Consider the following 17,814-nt stretch of genomic DNA (forward strand, 5'->3'; position numbering starts at 1 on the left):
ACTTAGTTGCTAATAACCTGAGCTATGCTTGAACCAGTGGCTTGAAGTTGTACATCCCCTGACCTCCTTTGCATTAGCCAACCACCTCAAGGCAATGAACTTGCAAGATATCAACTTTAAGTAATTGCTGCAGTCGTATCAAGCAGATGTGTCATAAGGTTGAAAATTTGAGAAGTGTAACCAGTGTAATCATAGAATCATAGAATAGTTAGGGTTGGAAAGGACCTTAAGATCATCTAGTTCCAACCCCCCCGCCATGGCCAGGGACACCTCACAGTAAACCATATCACCCAAGGCCTTGTCCAACCCGGTCTTGAACACTGCCAGGATGGATGCATTCACAACCTCCTTGGGCAACCCATTCCAGTGCCTCACCACCCTAACAGGAAAGAATTATATAAATATAATAATATTTATATTATATAATAATAATATAATATTTATATTATAATATTTTTATAATATAATATAATAATATGCTATTATATAATAATTTAAATAATATTTGTATTATTATATAATAATGTAATAATAGATATTTTCTAAGAGTTATATCTTACAGAAGTTTGTTCCATAGGAACCATAAAGTGTAGCTGAACAGGTCAGTCAGCATGCTTTGTTGTGCTGTAATCTGCATCTGCAACTGTTTATATTCATTTATTAGGACTCTTCCAGTGTTGGTGTTCTATAAATCAGACTGGTAGTTGTCAAGAAGCGCACATGCAGCCTAAACTTTTATTACTTTTGTTAGTATCCCTTTGGACAGCAAATAAAACGTTCCTTGCAAGCCAGTCAATGCATTGGGATACTCAAAGCACTGAAAATAATGTATGCGGAAGTAAAAAATGCTGTTGGCTGCAAAGTCATGATGATTTAAAGTCTACAGAAGGGAACTAACTCCTCTATCTCTCAAGTTGCACCACGGATTAATATGGGCCAGTAAGCACATTTCTGAAGGAATGATTCTGAAATTATTGGAAGTTTGTATTTTTTTTTTATGATTTTCAAATAGGCAGTAGGTCAAGGTTGAACTATTTTAGGTAACTCCTCTTTGTCTGTTTGAAAACTCTGTGCAAAGTGAATGGAGCAATTGAAGGTAAAATGAATCTGAACTTACTTGGGAAGTGTTAAAATACATGTGAAAACTTGAAAAGATTGTGGTTCAAAACCAGAATATTTCCTGCTGATGTTGAGTGCATTTCTTCCTTTCCTGTTGACAGAAAATGTCACCTATAACAACTATATAAGCAATATAACCTCTTAGTCTTCTACAGTAAATTTTTATAGTATCATTAATTCAATTATTTAGCATCTAAGTGCACTAAGATAGTTTAATATTTCCTACAAAGATTAACAGAAGTTCTAATATTTGGGCCTTGTGGTAGGAACATATTTTATCTGCAATGTATTTGATTTTTTTGTTTTAGAGGAAGGTGTCTTCAACTAATTTATCTGATTCTGGAAGAACTCCCAGAAATTATTAAAAATATGAAATTGAAAATTGTAAAAAAGTGAATATAATATTTTATATCTATGCTGTAAGTAAAAATTTCTAATGTATGTGTTTTACTGAGCTAAGAATCACAAAAAGCGTAGTGGAATTTGGTTCTCCAAATGCTTATATTCCTTTGAAAATCAGACATAGGAGCGTGCTGGCCTGCAGGGCACAGCTCTGCTACTGTCACAGCCTTTCTGTCGCTTCACACTGTGAAAGTCAGCAGAAGTAAGTGGAAAGGCTACTGAGAACTGTGTTGAGTAAACTGCATAGAATCCCATGACTGCAGCTAGAATAAACCGGAGTCCCAAATCTCCTGCTTTCTGTTTTGGGTGAACATGCCACATTGCAGCCAATATATATGTGAGGGTTGCATAGCCCATAAAAAGCATAACTGAGGTAGCTGCAACTGCAGAGCTTTTGTAGGCTTTATAGAAGACTAGAGAGTCATATTTTAAATACCTCTAAGAACATAACAGAATGGAGGATATAAGAATAATTAGCTATTTGGTAATGGACTTTTTAACTGATTTAGCCAAAAAGACTTAATCCATGATTACTTTTTAGTTAAGAAATTGTTCATGCACATACCAAGAATACTTGACTGACTGAATTATCTGGTAAAGATTTTTGTTACAGCATGTGAGAGGTCAGGAACTCTTTGAAGTTGTCCATGATGCATATTCAGTGGGAATTATCCTTTCTAACACAAGTATTAGGTATAACTTCTTGTTTCCAAAACATAATTTGGTCTTCTTATTCCAGGAAGTGTGTGCTAATGTGCATATGGGGGGCATGTGGCTATGTCTATGAATATCTTTGAATTACTAAATGATGTATGCTTTGACTTTTATCAGTTTAATTTTGTTTTTTATGAAGAATGTGATAATTACAATTTCTTTTTAAGTGAGTATTTAATTTGGCTAATTGACCGCTGTCTGTACTAATTGTGATTTGATCTGGTTTTGTTCTGTTTCCAAAGGAACCAAAATCTTGATAACCAACTCAAAGTGAAACCAAGTTCTTTCACAAGTGACAAGGAGTAAGTCTTCAAAGCTTCTCAGGCCCTGCTTTTTTAAGGCAGTGAGTAGTTTGTAACTATGAGAATGTCAGGAAAGGTAACGTTGCAAATCTGTAAAATGTTTATAGATTAATAAATAGCATTCCTTATACAGAATGATGAATATAAAAATACAGATTAATTAATTAATTAATTAAGCTTCCATACATGCCTGATATGCTTCCTTGATAAAGAAAAATTTTAATATAGTTAGAGAAGGGGCATTAAGCCGAATATTGTAGAGCTCATGGGTGATAAGTGTTGCTGCAATAGGGTGTAACAAAGCATTTCTGTCAGCAAGGGCAGTGATCCATAAAAACCAGCTTGAATTTATATTTCTGAAGAGTACATCAGTTCAGTGTGTTTCAAGTTAAGCTTCTTGTGGTCTTGTAAGCAGCTCTTAAGCACACAGAAGAGGAGGAGCTGCCAGGGTACTGTGCTAGGAAGAGCTATGTAATATTTGTCACACCTTACACCAAAATTCTACAGATAACTTGCAAATTGTAATTCACAGAGAATTCATTAGGATAGACTCCAAGACTTCGAGACACTACTGGATTATAGGAGACATCCAAAGTTTTAAGATTAATATGCCTATTATGGATTGAAGTGACCAAGTTATCACAGAGCAAATTTAGCCTTTTGCTTTTGCTCTCTACTTCTACCTAAAGAGAATAAGAGATTTTTACATTAGCTAGAGTGCTTTTCATAGGTCATTCAATTCTTTAATTCACTGAACCATTTAATAATGATGATGATGATGGTAATATTAATAATAACAATAATAATAAAAATCCTGAAGAAAAACTAGCCACTAGTTTGTATTCATGAAATTAAAATAATGTTTCCTTATATGTAAACTTTGTAAGTCTTTGGACAATTACATTTTCATTCTAAGTACAGACATAATCAATGCTTTAATTGTTAACTATGATTACACACAGAGGTAATTTCTTGTCATTCCAGAAGCAAAAATATGTGGGCATTTGGACATGATTTTACGTGACATCTTAAGAAGCAGACATTTCTTACTTTAAACAAAAACATAGATTTTTTTTGCAAATTAATAATGTGAACAAGGATTAGGCTGCTTGGAACCTGTAATTTAATACTAAGTTCTTTGAAAGTTCATGTTTATTCTTCACTATCTTCACTGGCAAAGAAAAATGTTACACTACAGCACTGATATGATTAAACAAAGCCTTTTTATTTTCTTGGGTGTTCTAGATGATATTTTTTATTTAACTGTACAGAACTTTAATTTGCTAATGGAAAATTGTAAACATATTTTCTCATTATGGTCAATAACATAACTGTTTGCAGATTTTAAACATAAACTTAACTAATAATTTACTTTTTTCTTTTTAAATGTGTGCCTAAATATATTTCTTTCTTTTATTACTCTTTACCTCTTCTCACATATGGGCAATATACTAGCAGTTGTTTTTGTTTGTTGTTTCAGAGGAAAAGACCTTAAGGATTTTACTGAAATATATACTGCTGGTCAGAAAAATAAGAGGCAAGGATGTCACAATGTTTCCTTTATATATTTATAAAATATTGGTGGTTGGCTGGATATTAGAATTAATAGGTTCTGTTTTGTAAAACTCATTGCAGGAGCCAGAAATAATATTTTTATTTGATTTAAACCATAGAATTTTAACTTTAAAAAATTCTTCATTAAATACAGGGTAGTAAATATGAATACCTCAGTGTGGAAGAAAAAGGTTCTTTAAATTGAAGTTCTTTAAATTAATGTGAAATGTTCTGTTAAACCAAAAATTGTCTTTTTTAAATATGGAAGAGGAATATCATTATCATAAATAAATAAGAAATTAATCTTTTCCTTAGTATCATTATTCATTTGCATGTGAGAACCAGTGTTGCCATTTTTTTCATTTAAAAATTTCTTCAATGGATAATATTATTTTTTATTACAGATAATTTACTATAAAATACTAACAAAATTATATTAATATATTGTGTGGGTGACATATATTACTACATTAAAATAGAGATTGTATACAACCCTAGATAACAGCACTTGTGAGAGGAATCTGGGCTGGGTATAATGACAAACCAAAGAACACAGTTTGGCAGCTATCTCCATAGCTCATGGTGCTGATTCCTATACTGAATTAAATTATGCTATCAAGTTAAAACGATAGAGCCATAGTCAGTTCAGGAGATGTAGGCAGGCCCTTCACCTGGCAACATAATGCAACACAGCAGTCATAAATTGAAACAAGAAAGGCCCAGGCCAGATATAAGAAGGACTGTGAAGCAGTGGAGCAGGTTGCTTAGAGAAGCTGTCTTGGACAGCAGGCCATCTCTCCCTTGGAGGTTTTCTAAACCCAACTAGAAAGAGTCCTGAGCAGCCTGGTCTGGTCTCAGAGCTGCCCCTGCTTCAAGCAGGAGGTTGGACTAGATACCTCTTGACATCTCTGAATTCCAGCCTGAATTATCCTACAACACTATAGTGAACTTCGCATTTTTTAGCAGTTTGGAATAGTGTCACACTTGAGATAAACTGGAAAATACTGCGGTATAGTCTTAGTTTTATATTTTATTCTGTTCTGTAATAATCATTAGAAAAGTCAAATTTCTTATTTTTATTTGATTTAAACCATAGAATTTTAACTTTTGAAATTCCTCATTAAATATAGGCTAGGAAACAGAAATAATTTATAAAAATTCAAATATTTAAATATTATTATGTCTTAATAAATAATGAAATAATTATGATGATTTTATTAATATTTAATATATGACTAAATACAGACTCTTGCCTCATGATTAACTAAATGCTTAGGATATTAAACAATTGTAATACATAGTGTAGTCAGAATTTTTTCTTTTGCATACAGTATTTCTCTTCATAAATTCATAAATAAATCAACCCATTTAATATATTTGACTTGAATCAAATAATTTAATTAATTCAGAGGTCTTCCTCCCTTTCACAGAGGTGAGGCCCTTGGTGATCACACTGAATTGAAGTCTGCTAATGACCAAAGTACAAAGCAGTGAGACTCAATTTTACAGTTCTTCCTAAAATCTAAAGAGTCAATATCAAGAATTGTAGCTGGTTTGTGTGATACCAGAAAATGAGAATTCCTAAAGTGAGCAAGCAGAATTTGCATAACTTGAGTATGATATCTCTATTATTTCTAAAATATGCCTGATTAACCAATATATAACAGTATAGCTGCACGTATTTTGGTAATAAGCAATGACTCAAACCTATAATCTCCTGCAGTGAATGAAAATGCCTGGTGACAAGATATTCATAGGTATATTTGTGCTTATCTAGGTGTTTTGTGAATTCAGATATTAGCATCTCAAAGAAATATAAGTAAATGCATTCACAGATTAAAAGTTTCACTGTTACTAAGTTTCATTATTTGCAGAAAGAAAGATCCATTTTGGTCAGTTAAAGTGAAATCAGTATTATATTCCTAGGTATCATTCTGATGGTATCTTTTTGAGTCTCCATTTAGTTGTATATCTAAGTGAAAAGGAAGAACTTAGCTAGCTATATACATAAGCAGTTTTATTATTTTTAATATAAAATTTACTATTTATTCTACCAGTCCCACTTGACAGTCTGACCAGAGGAGCATATACTGAATATCTCTGGTGAATGAGTTTCTCTTGTAGTTCTGAAAGGGGGCCTGACAGATTAGGAGTCGGGCACAACAGAGGGTGCTGCTTCATGCAGCATGCTGTGCATATAAAACAGTGATCAGCACTGAGCAAGTTCATTTAGCAAAGCTTCAGGCCTTGGCAAGTTCACTGAAATAAATCAAGCTGCAGCCCAAACATCCAGAGTCAAGGCTGATAATCATCAAGTTGGTTCAGAATATAACTTTTGGCAGAACCAAACAAGAGCAGCCTTTGTCTGAGCTGCTTTGTAAAACCATCAAAAACATTATTAGCACTTACCCCTTAAATCCTATAATTTGTCTGACAAGATTTATTGTTATGTTTGGTTGCATGTCATGTTTGTGGCAGGGAAAACTGCAGGAGGCAACATTTCATTTACTTGAATTGTAATCCTACTTTTGAAAATGACTCTTCATATCTGTTTAGTTGGTCATTTCTAATAAAAACATAACTGTATTTTATATATATATATATATTTATATAAATAAATTTGGAACTAAGAAATAATAAAACCAATAAAAAACATTATAGAATACTGCCAAGAAAATGCACAGTGCTATCAACTTCTCAGACATTACTGCATAGCTGACAACCGCAGTAAGCACTTTAAGGTAACCAGAGTTCAATTAAAGTTAGATGAAGTTTCTGATATGAATATATCTACCAGCATTAACTAGAAGACTTAAAATTATAGGTCACTGATTCCATTATTTTTCACAAGCAACAATTTAACAACCATAAGAAAAAGATAAATTTCTTTTACCTACTGTTTCTAGCCCAAGTTTCTACATTTATGGCTGTAAGTGTAACTGAAATTTGTGTAACTGAATATGATTTCTAAAAGTTGGTTTTTTTCTTATTGCGTGGTTTCTCTTTTTTAGGATAACTGAGCAAGCATATGAAAATCCTCCAAGGGCTCTAAATAATCTCCCAGAAACAAACTACTACAGTGACAGCGAAAGAAAGACCAGGTACTGTGGACAACGTATTGAGAACCATAACACCTAAAGTGGCATTTCTTAAAAAAAAAAAAAATAAATAAAAAATAAGAGAACCCATCTATACAAGATATTTCAGGGATATTTAGAAACTTTACCCTGGTCTCTGGAAAGATGCCAGCCCCCTTCCAAATTCTGCTTCCAAGATCCCATGCACGGTGGCTCATAGAGCGTAGCTCTAGCACACAGAGTGGAGAGCGTAAGACAGAACCTGTGTAGCTTTAGAGATGTAGCTGAGGCATGAAATTTAGGATAGTGGTTAAGCCAGAATTCTTATACTATCAAAGAGGAAAGGCATTTCCTGCATGTTGGACACACCACACTCTCAGGGAGCTTATTTCTTTCAGAAGCTGTAAGGAAAACATTACACTCCAGTGCCTGCTAAGTTCCTAAAAGTATATGGGATGAATCTGAACCCATGTATCATCTCTCATCCCAATCGCTGAAACTGTAATGTGGGCTTCTGACTTTTTGACCAGGTACAAACTATTTTAAAAACCATTTCTCTTGCAAATACTCTTGTTCTAGGTGGATTCTGTCTCTATAAACACACACATTGCAAATCTGACTGAAAAATATGATGTAGGGATATTGTATAGAACTAACTAAAGACAAGGTCTGTTAGTAACAGGAAATCATTGGAATAAAGGAAATATATGTTTCTTCACAGTCAATATGCATTTTAAAGAATTATGACAACAAAAATAGAATAATTTTAAATAAAAGACCTTCTTCGATTAGAAAAACCGCCCTTTGGTACCAACCCAGCCATATATGTGGATTAATTAAGTGTTAATATAAACAGGACTATTTAAAGATATAATCCCATATGTCTGTTACACTTTCCCTGAAAAAGATACATTCTACGAATGCACGTGATTATAAAAAATGGTTCCTAACATTGCTAAACATTATTCAAGAGTGATATGAAACATAATAATTACCATATACCTTATGAATTTCTGGAGGAATAGGATAATTAAACCAGTTCAGAAATGTTCAAAACATGTATGGCAGGATGACTTCTTCAGCTGTTACATACATGCCCATCCCTTCCATGCAAACAAAACTGACAGTTAAGCAACTAGAACTGGGACGGTTACAAAGGAAGATTTAGCTTCTCCTGATAGTTAAATTCAGTATATTCCTTTGTACTCTGATACAAGGAACAATACAGTTACTGTAGTGAGCACAAATCTCAAATTGAACAGCCTGTATTACAAAGACCCTGACTCTACTTCGAGGGGGGTATTGTACTTTCGTTTGGCTGTTTGGCACCTCTTTGAGGACTAGTGAAAGAAGAGGGAGAAAAGGGATAAAAAGCAGTGTGTCACCATTTCCTGAAATGTAGCATTTAGGCTGGGATCTCAGCACAGGCAAACCCAATCATATCATGTAGATTTTGCTCAGTGGAATTATGGATTGAATTTTGAAATGCTGAAGAATCATTCAGCAACAGAACATGGTCTAAGGACACTATATTTCTAATTTGTGTTTGTTTGTTTGTTTGTTTTAATTTTATATATTTTTCTTGATGGCTGTGAAGAAGATAATACATCACCAAGTATGATGATTTTTTTTTACAAGCATTTTACATTAGTTTTATTTGCATATTATCATCAGTGTAGTGAAACCTTTAAAAATAAAAAGTACTGTTTAGTAATTGCTATTCTTTCACTGATTCACAGCAAATCATCATATGGTACCTATGACAAAAATATAACTGGAAATACTATCAAAACTGTTTACTCTACTTCTGATCGGTAAGTACACATTAATAACATTGTAGAATACCAAAGGACACAGACATTTTGCATAAGCATTCAAGTATTCAGACAAAAGAGAGCAGTGGAAGTCCCCATTAGGCTTGTCAGACAGCTTTTCATATGGAGCTCCCTTTCAGTGGGGTCATGCCGTCAAATCATTACCACGGTTCATCAGCCTAATGTTATGTTAGCCTTGTCACAGCTGACATTTTAAAATATCTATAGAAACAATAGCCAGTGCCTTAAGTGACAGAGTTGGCTTTGTGATTCTGTAGGTTTCTACCTTGGGGAGCTTCTTATCCTGCAAAATTTCCTTCCTTTTTGGGGATGTTGTCTGTAATGACCAACTCTATGTACAGATGTGGAAGAACAGCTTCACATGACAATGCTGTTAAAAACTCTGTGTTTTCACACCAGCTAAAATAGTCCCAAACATAAGAAGGATATTTGCTCATCAGTAATATCTTAAAAAGAATAATAAAATAAATGTGGTCACTATTTTCAGTTCAGAGAATCTGCACAGTCCCACTACTTGGAAATAAAGATTTTTTCTTTTTTCTTTTCCAAAGTAAGTATAAAAGATTCTGGGCATGATTAAATATTAGTACAGTGGTTTACTATTGAATGAAAAGGAGCAAGACCAGTTGATACTAGACACACCAAAAGTTGTATCTAGGGAAAGTACATATTGATGCCACATAAGAATGCAAAAAGAGGTGAGAAAATTTTTTAAAATATGATTGTTATGAATAGCAGGTAGGCTGTTCTATGCATGTGTTCACTATAACTGCAATGAAGGTAGGATTTCTGCCTATGTTTTCAGGCTCTTCCACAACATAGAAGAGAGTTCTTTATCAGACTGATCAAATGACAGCAGTTTAAATTCAACTACCAATTTTCTTTTGTGATTAAAATGTTAAAATCATTATCCTTCACTTCATCCCCATTTAGTATACATGCTCCCAGACATTCAGCAGCTTAATACAGTCTCATTATTGTTTGAAATCATTCAGTTCACCAAAGACCATTCTTTCTAGCAAGGTATTTTTGCTAGTTGACTATTACGCTCAGCATTTTGCTCATCACAGGAGCATGTATATTACAGCTGTCAACTAGAATGAAAGGAACATACACATGATGTTTTTCCATTTATGGCCATTGTACAGTATACAAATGTCTTTCGCACCTAGTGCCCTAAGCTTATCAATTTTCTCCTTGAGATTTCAATGGTAGGTTTTTTTCTGACAGCTGATGTTGTATTATATACACAGGAGTATAATTGGAAAAGATATATGTACATACTGCAGGAAGCCCTTGGGCATAGATGCCAAAATGATCTTAGATGCCTTGCAAATTTGCTGTCATTCAACTTGCTTCAAGGTAAGAGGATTTCACCTGCTACTAAGAAATATAATTTGAATGTAATACCTGCATTATAGTACAGAGATAATAGGAGAATATTTAGTCCTTAGGCCTTCTCCACCTGGGAGAAGAGGAACTCTTGCACCCTGGAGATGAAGATTAATGTAGGAAATACTAGTCTCTCTTACTCTACACAATCCCTTCCTCTTTTTTTTTCATCTCTCTCCTCTACTTTCCCTCTCCCTGTCTATACTTCTTTCTTGCAACCACAAGGGGGATAAAGAGTGCAATGTAATGTACCCTGAATGTCCTACACATTTATAAGGCTTCAGCTGCACAGGCTTCTATTTGATTAATTATATACTATTTACACTTTCTTCATATTGTAAAATTTTATTCTATTTCTCTTTTTGTGAAGCTTTGTAGATGTCCTTGATTAAGGACAACTATGGCTTGTGCAGAAGCCACACTCAAAGGCATCAGTAAAAGGTATTTAAGCCAGAGGTAAAATCATTTTACCCACTGGGATCAAATATTTGGTTGAAATTTGGGTCTTACAGATAGTTTCTGCTGTAGGATAAAATACTGATGAAAATGGATATGTCTTTCTCATTCTATTACAAATCATGTTTGGTTTCTTTTTTTTTTTTTCCTATTTCCAGTAAAAATGAAAGCACAGAAAAAAATTTGCTTGTCGTTCCAAAGCCTAAGTCTCAGCCTAAAAGTCACTCTTAAACTTTTTGCAGGGTAAGCCTATCAATGCTCAGCCCTCTAGTCCATTTTCCTTCCACTTCATTTGTCTTAATTCTGCTTGCATCTCAGCACAGAGTTTGTTGTTGTAACAAACAATACTCTCAAAATCACACATTACCATAGCTTATTTTTCTGTCCCGCTTGCATATACTTCTGCTTCTGACAGCAGGTCTTCTACCTAGTTATTGCACAAAAAGTAACTCAAAGCAGAATACAGCAGTAAGGCTATACTTAACATGTATGAAGTTACATATGCTTTTTGTCTCATATGGACTTTCTAAGCCCTGTGAGCAGTAGAAATGCAATTTCTTCCATGTAAATCACTATGTAATACCTCCTCCATACTCCTACTGCAAGTAAATACAAGCTCTGATTTGCTTCTATTCTTTTTGGATAGATCAACCCACATAAAGAGGAATAGGCTTTTGACACAGTTAGGAGTGCTAACATCCTACACTGGTATTGGCCAAATTATCTGTTAAATATTTAATATTAACTTTTAAATTATATCCTTTTGCTACCTGTTCTCAAGTGGGGACATTTCTGGTCAGCAAAATTCAGCTTAATTTTGTGTAACTACACATTTATGAAAGCATTGGTAAAAAAATTAAACAGCTAATGTAGGTCTGTGGTTCATGCTTCTAGTTATGTATTTAACTAAGTAGTGCAATTTCCTATCATTAATATTCATTTAGCTCTTTACAAATACCCTGTATCCATTAGAGATTTCCATGTAGCTGGCAGCAGCATGAGGTCTTTGTTTCCTTGTAAAGGTAATTATAGAATCATAGAATGGTTAGGGTAGGGAAGCACCTTAAGATTACCTAGTTCCAACCCCCTGCCTTGGCCAGAGACACCTCCCACTAGAATAGGTTGCTCAAGACTCTGTCCAATCTGGCCTTGAAATTCAGTGAGTAAATAGTCCAGACTGTAGTTTTTTTCTGTATAAAAATGCTAGTTAGTCTTAGCGGTCAATGCTTTGAAAACATGACCATCCTTTTGCTGATTTATACGAGGAAACATAAAACTAGTGAAGGGAGCAGACTATTTTAATAGTACCTTAATATTAGCAGCTTGTGTAGAAAAGGCATAGAAAAAAAGCAATATGGTAAAACATTAAAAAAAAAAAGTTGCTTAGTATTCTCATATGTTATGCTAATCAATGTGGAGTGCTCAGCTGAAATTTCATACTAGCCCTAGTGAGCATGTGTAATCTAAGGCAATTGCATATTGTCTGGATCCTTGATCTAATCCCACTGTCTTTAAGTCCATGGTGTTGACATCATGCGGTTTCTTTATTTGTTTACCTGCTAAAGGATGTTCTGGGTAAGGTTTTTAATTTTTATAAAGATTTTTAGTCCAAATTTATCTGAATAGACAGCCATCATGAAAATCATGGGAAGACTCTGGTTTTCACTTATCAGAGGATAAAAAAAATCAAAAAAAAAACACCCTGAATTTGTTATTCTTTCATTAGATTGCAAAAAATGGATGGTGTTAAGATTCTTGTTTATAGATCAAATTACTTTGCTCCTTGGTCCACTGTAGGCTTTCCTTGTGATCTTGGGAAGTCAACCTCTGTGCATATCTGTGTATTTTCATATGTGAAACATAGGCAATGCTTCTCTATCTCAAAAATTATCTTTGTGAGACATTTGTGAAAGCAGTGTCCAGATTCTGCAATAATGGGGGAGACAGTTAATGATTAAGATACAGTATAAAATATTTTTAAAGGTTTAGGTTCTCTAAGATCTACTCTGAGTTGGATTAAGTCTGATCATGCTTCCTTTACTCAGTGAACAAACAAAAGGATCTCAAAAGGGTGATTCATTTTATTTTATAATAAATCTCTAAACTAAGACAGAAAGAGTATATGTGGAAATGTCTGGGGGAAGGAATGAGTTGGTGAGTATAATGAGAACCTAGGGAACCAGTTGAGACTTAGGTTTCTGATTTTTAGATGTCTAAAGGTGAGATATTCAGATGTATAATTGACTGTTAAAACTGCTCTTTCAGAGTTCAGATTAGCTGATAATGCAGTACTCATAACCCTTATTCTGGTCTGTGGTTGCTTACTTCCTAAAAGATAGCATCCAGGGAACGAATATTAGAGAAGGTTTCATTTTAATTTTTCTTGTTACTTTTACTTGTGTGTCAAAGTGTGAAGTATGTAAAAGACCACTGGAAGATCTGAGAGCAGGAGACAGCATTTGGATTTACAGACAAACTGTGCATTGTGAGCCTTGCTATTCCAAAGTTAAAGGTAAGATGCAAGATGCATTATACTGAACATAGAACAAGAGTGTAGAGAAATTCATTCAAATAACTTCAATATATTACCACACAACTGTTGCTTTTGCTCATTTCTGTTCACTTAAACCTTTTCAAAGTATTTCATTCAGTAAGACTGAGTTAGGATGATATCCAACCCCAGGATCTAGACATAATAGTTATTCGGTACTTGTGAGGAAGATCTCTTAAGGTCTCATTGAAATCTGTAGAGTCCTGCCTCTGCTGTCAATGGAGACACCTACAGTGAGTCAATGGCATCTTACCCAGGAAGTGACAAGAATAAATTGCAAGGCCACCTGAGAACCAGATTGTTCTACTGAAACAAATAAACCAGGGTTCAGAGGTATTTTCACCTAATGTAGTCATTGTGAACAACAAAGAGAAGATACAAAATCTATTAAATCATAATGAAAATAATCTACTGTGAGTACCATTCTTACTTTTGTGAGGAGCATAGTGAGTAAACAAATGTGCAAGGCACTGAAGAATGAAGCTTTTGTTTTATGAATTATTCTAGAAGTTGCTAGCTTTTAAGTCTTCCCTGTTCATGGCATTTATTAATTCATAACACTAAAAATCAGTACCTCTGTACCAAATAAAGACAAATGAAAATGTAGATGAAATGTTCGATAAGGTGGTGTTCACCAATGTACTTCTGAGATATGATCGTACTAACTAAAATTATATTAATTTGTTTTGTTAAAATACTTTGTGTTACTATGTCATTGCAAAATTTGATGGGAAGAGTGAATTTTGCAATTTATTCAATTATAAAATTAATAAGGCATTTTGACAGTTATTAAACTGTAGACAGACAGACCAAGTATCTGTATGTTAAGCATTATAAAGTGACATACCCCATTTCAGAAATGACAAGGTGAGACTTCAGTAGATTTTATAAATAAAAAATAAATAAATTGATCTAAAAGTTTCCTTGTGTGACACTTAGAGAATACTGATTTTCTGGCATTTCTGATCAATCTTTTCTCTTTTGCAGAAAAGTGGATTTACTAATTTGACATACAGCGTGATAAAGAAGTTCCACTAGTGTTTAGTTAAGTGTATTGCCCTGTTAATTCAAACCACTATGGAAAATGATTATTTTTACTGCTAGGAACAAATACTTTAAATGCAGTCCCACTGCACGGTTTCCAAAGGAATCAAGTGCTTGAGAATTTAGGTGTTTTTTTAACACATACATTCCAGGAAGCAAAAGAAGATACTGTTCAATATATTTATCAGATTTGTGAAACTACATGGAAAACTAATAATAATTTATTAAAATTTTCTGAATGGCAGGATATACCTACACATACATTTTGAAGGGGCTGTATTCTTTTTACTGAAAACACATCTCCTCAAAGACCTGCTACCTTTATATAGCATGTATAGGATTAATCCCATCAAAGATTAATCATTTAGAAGTCAGCTATTCAGTTTAAACTACTGTTTTAACACAGAGTGAGGTGGGTTCACTCTGTGCCTTTCAGGAGAGACATCAGTCTGCAGAGGAAGATTATTCCCAACTAACTTAAATGATAACTTTACAATGGAACGAATCATCTTTGGAAAATGCATCTCTGTTACTGGAGAGGAATTCCAGACAAAAAATGCTAGAGGGTTTCAATTAGAAGTATCCCCCCCCCCCCCCCGTGTGTAATTCTGGTAACTATTGTATACCCTTTTTTTTTTTTTTAAGAAGTGCACACTCAGTAGCTGCCATGAAATTATGAAATACATACTTTGCATGCCACTATGTTGTATTTATCTTGCCTACCTTATTAAGCGGAATATCGAAACACCTTGGATGGATTCATCTCACTTAAATTTAAACATCTATACTGCAGACATTGAAGTTACTTGTTCTATTCTGTCTTTATACTCATATAGAGAAGTAGACATTTTTAGGAAGTGATTCAATTGGTCAGATTGCAAACATCTAGTATACCATGATGTTAACCATGCTCTGAATGTATGTTTTACTTTCCATGGTTTGCAACGGAACCTGGAGTGAATAGCTCAAATTTCTAGACATTTACATTAGGCCAGATAAACTCCTTCCTTTGAGACTACAGTGAAAGCACTGGGTTTTTTCCTTTTGAAGAGAATATGTTCATTAAGGTATAGAAACTAGAAGAAGAGCTCATCCTTTGTTACAATGTTTCCGCAACGCTCAATAATTACCTGCCTATTTGTTTAAAATAATAAATAATTCAGTCATTTGCTAGACAAACAAAGGTGTCAACTACTAGTCTCTGCCATGAGATGTTCCAGATCATGGTTATTCAGAACTGACTTTCACCACCTACATCTCAACTTAAAAGGACTTACTGGATATGACCATGACAGACCTAGAGCGCTCGGAGGCTGCTGGACCTTAGCAAAAGCTTAGAAGGGCAAAAAGTGCCAAAGCCATAGATTAATATTAGACTGCTGAATGGCTGCCCCAGACAAAATTTCTCTCCTCATCTGCACATTCAGTAGAGGAGACAGGAGGTATGGATGTCTGTGTAATTTATACAATTGGGTCTGCAGCTGAATAATGATGTAATCTGTCTTGCCTGGCTTGAAGGATGTTCAGACTGATACGTAAAGGACCCATGAAACAGTAATTTGTTTTGTTAATTTTATTAAAATTTCTTATTAATTAACGGCAGTAGCTTTAATAAACCTGTTATAGATTTTTTTTTTTTCTGGTGTGTCTCTTGCTGATGGCATATTCTAATTAAACTATACTTGTTATTACCCTGTGCTTCACCAGGAAACAATGAGACTTGCAAAACAGGTGGAGAAAAGTAGTGGTGAAATTTTAATGTTGGGGTCAGAGATTTGGCCCTGTTCAGAGGCCAATATTTATTGCTAAGGCTGTTACAGTGAAAGATGTTAGATGTTCATTTGAACCAGATCATTAGAATCCAGGACTTCCTAGCATTTGAGAGGATTAGAGATTTCAGTTCATTCCATTAGAGACCAGGAGCAAAGTCTGTATCCAAAAATCTGCTACTTAAATGCTTACAGAGAGAGAAGCTGCAATAAGAAACAATAAATAATAATTCCATGCTTGTTAATTCATACTTGCTGAACAACCCTGGTAATTTTGCCATGTGTTTTTTTGTTATTTTTTATTATATGTTGTAAGTTTGCTGAAAAGAAACACCGGGTTTGTGATGCTTCATATTTACCATATAAAAGCCAGCATGGCAGTAGTCATTAAAAAAAATCATATTAACATCTCAATACCAATGTATCAAAACTGAATTTTTTTTTTCCTTTTTGCATATCATTAGCATGTGGTGTTTTATTTCTCTTTGACTAGTGCTTCCATGAAACAATCCAAATGAACAGTTTGCTGGCAGCTGTTTTAATGAACGTGTTATCTTCAATAATGCATTAAATTATACTGAAAAGCTCTATTGAGAGATGATGTACTAAATTATGTGGGGGTTTTGATTCATCAGGCCCATTTTTTCAGTGTGTAATGGATACTTTATCTTACAAAGCTGGGGCATAGCTCTACAGGGGGCAGAATCAAGCAATAAGAGGAAAGGAGTGAAATAATGCATGTAATATATATTGATGCATTTAAATATGTAGATTACTTCAAAGCTACTGATACTTACATCCTTTTCCTCTTAAAACAAGCATCTCTCTGAGTTTGACAAGACATGCTCTTTGTTACTTTGTAGAGCCCCCTTAGCTATGCTTGTAAAGAGCTGGTCAGCATCAAAGAGGCCTTGCTTTTATCCAGAGGTCAGCTCTATTCCCCACGCCTTGCTATGGAGATGTGTGTTGTGTTGGGATTGTTTCATGTGTTCAGTTTACTTACTCAGAACTCTGCTACTCCAGTTGCTTTCCTTGACACTTTAACATAATCCTGTTGTTTAGGATGAAAAGTATCCACTTTCCTGATTGGTTTTGCTTTCTGATCATACTTGCATGTTGCTCATTGTAGCTACTCTGTTACACTGAGAGGTGTTTTTAACTTCCAGTCAGGTTGGTGTCAAACTGCAAGGGAGAAATGTAGCTTCCTTTTTTTCCATCTGCTGCACCAAACCACCTCATTTTTCTTCAAGCAGTGTAACAGTAGAGACATCCTTCATTCCATAAAGACAAAGGATAAAGACACTTAATACTCAGGTAGTTTTGATACTCAGGTAGTGCCCAAGTCTGAAACTGTTGACCAAAATAGCTGTTTAGCTTCTTAACGGATGCAGAAACACTGAGGTCTTAAACCCATTTTTCCTTCTTTTACTTCAAAGGCCTACTGTCCTGTTTTCTGTCTTGCCTGATCTAAGCAATGCAGCTCTCATCTCCTGCATCAGTAAAACTGGGACTTAGAAACATACCTTGCATTTCAGGGAGAGTAGCCTGCAGATATTCTCAAAACGTGTTTGGCACACTGTGCTGAGATCCAACCTCCAC

General features: G+C 34.4%; 1 protein-coding gene across 3 annotated transcripts in view; it reads left to right on the forward strand.

Moving 5' to 3' along the window:
* The window catches only part of SCEL (sciellin), a 48,105-nt gene extending 30,653 nt beyond the window's left edge, over window positions 1-17,452 (forward strand). For 2 of the 3 annotated variants that reach the window (XM_062636911.1, XM_062636912.1), the window contains exons 11-17: window positions 2,478-2,537; window positions 4,018-4,074; window positions 7,103-7,192; window positions 8,908-8,982; window positions 10,257-10,365; window positions 13,261-13,363; window positions 14,390-17,451. In XM_062636911.1, coding sequence (XP_062492895.1) covers window positions 2,478-2,537; window positions 4,018-4,074; window positions 7,103-7,192; window positions 8,908-8,982; window positions 10,257-10,365; window positions 13,261-13,363; window positions 14,390-14,406 — 511 coding nt within the window. In that variant the 3' untranslated portion in view covers window positions 14,407-17,451. Of the gene's footprint in view, window positions 1-2,477; window positions 2,538-4,017; window positions 4,075-7,102; window positions 7,193-8,907; window positions 8,983-10,256; window positions 10,366-13,260; window positions 13,364-14,389 lie in introns of all 3 variants that reach the window. The other variant, XM_062636913.1, reaches the window with a different exon arrangement.
* Window positions 17,453-17,814: the final 362 nt, after the last annotated feature.

The sequence above is a fragment of the Pezoporus occidentalis genome, unplaced genomic scaffold (assembly GCF_034315485.1).
Source record: "Pezoporus occidentalis ecotype Australia unplaced genomic scaffold, CSIRO_AGI_Poc_V1 ctg5, whole genome shotgun sequence".
Taxonomy (NCBI): Eukaryota; Metazoa; Chordata; class Aves; order Psittaciformes; family Psittacidae; genus Pezoporus; species Pezoporus occidentalis.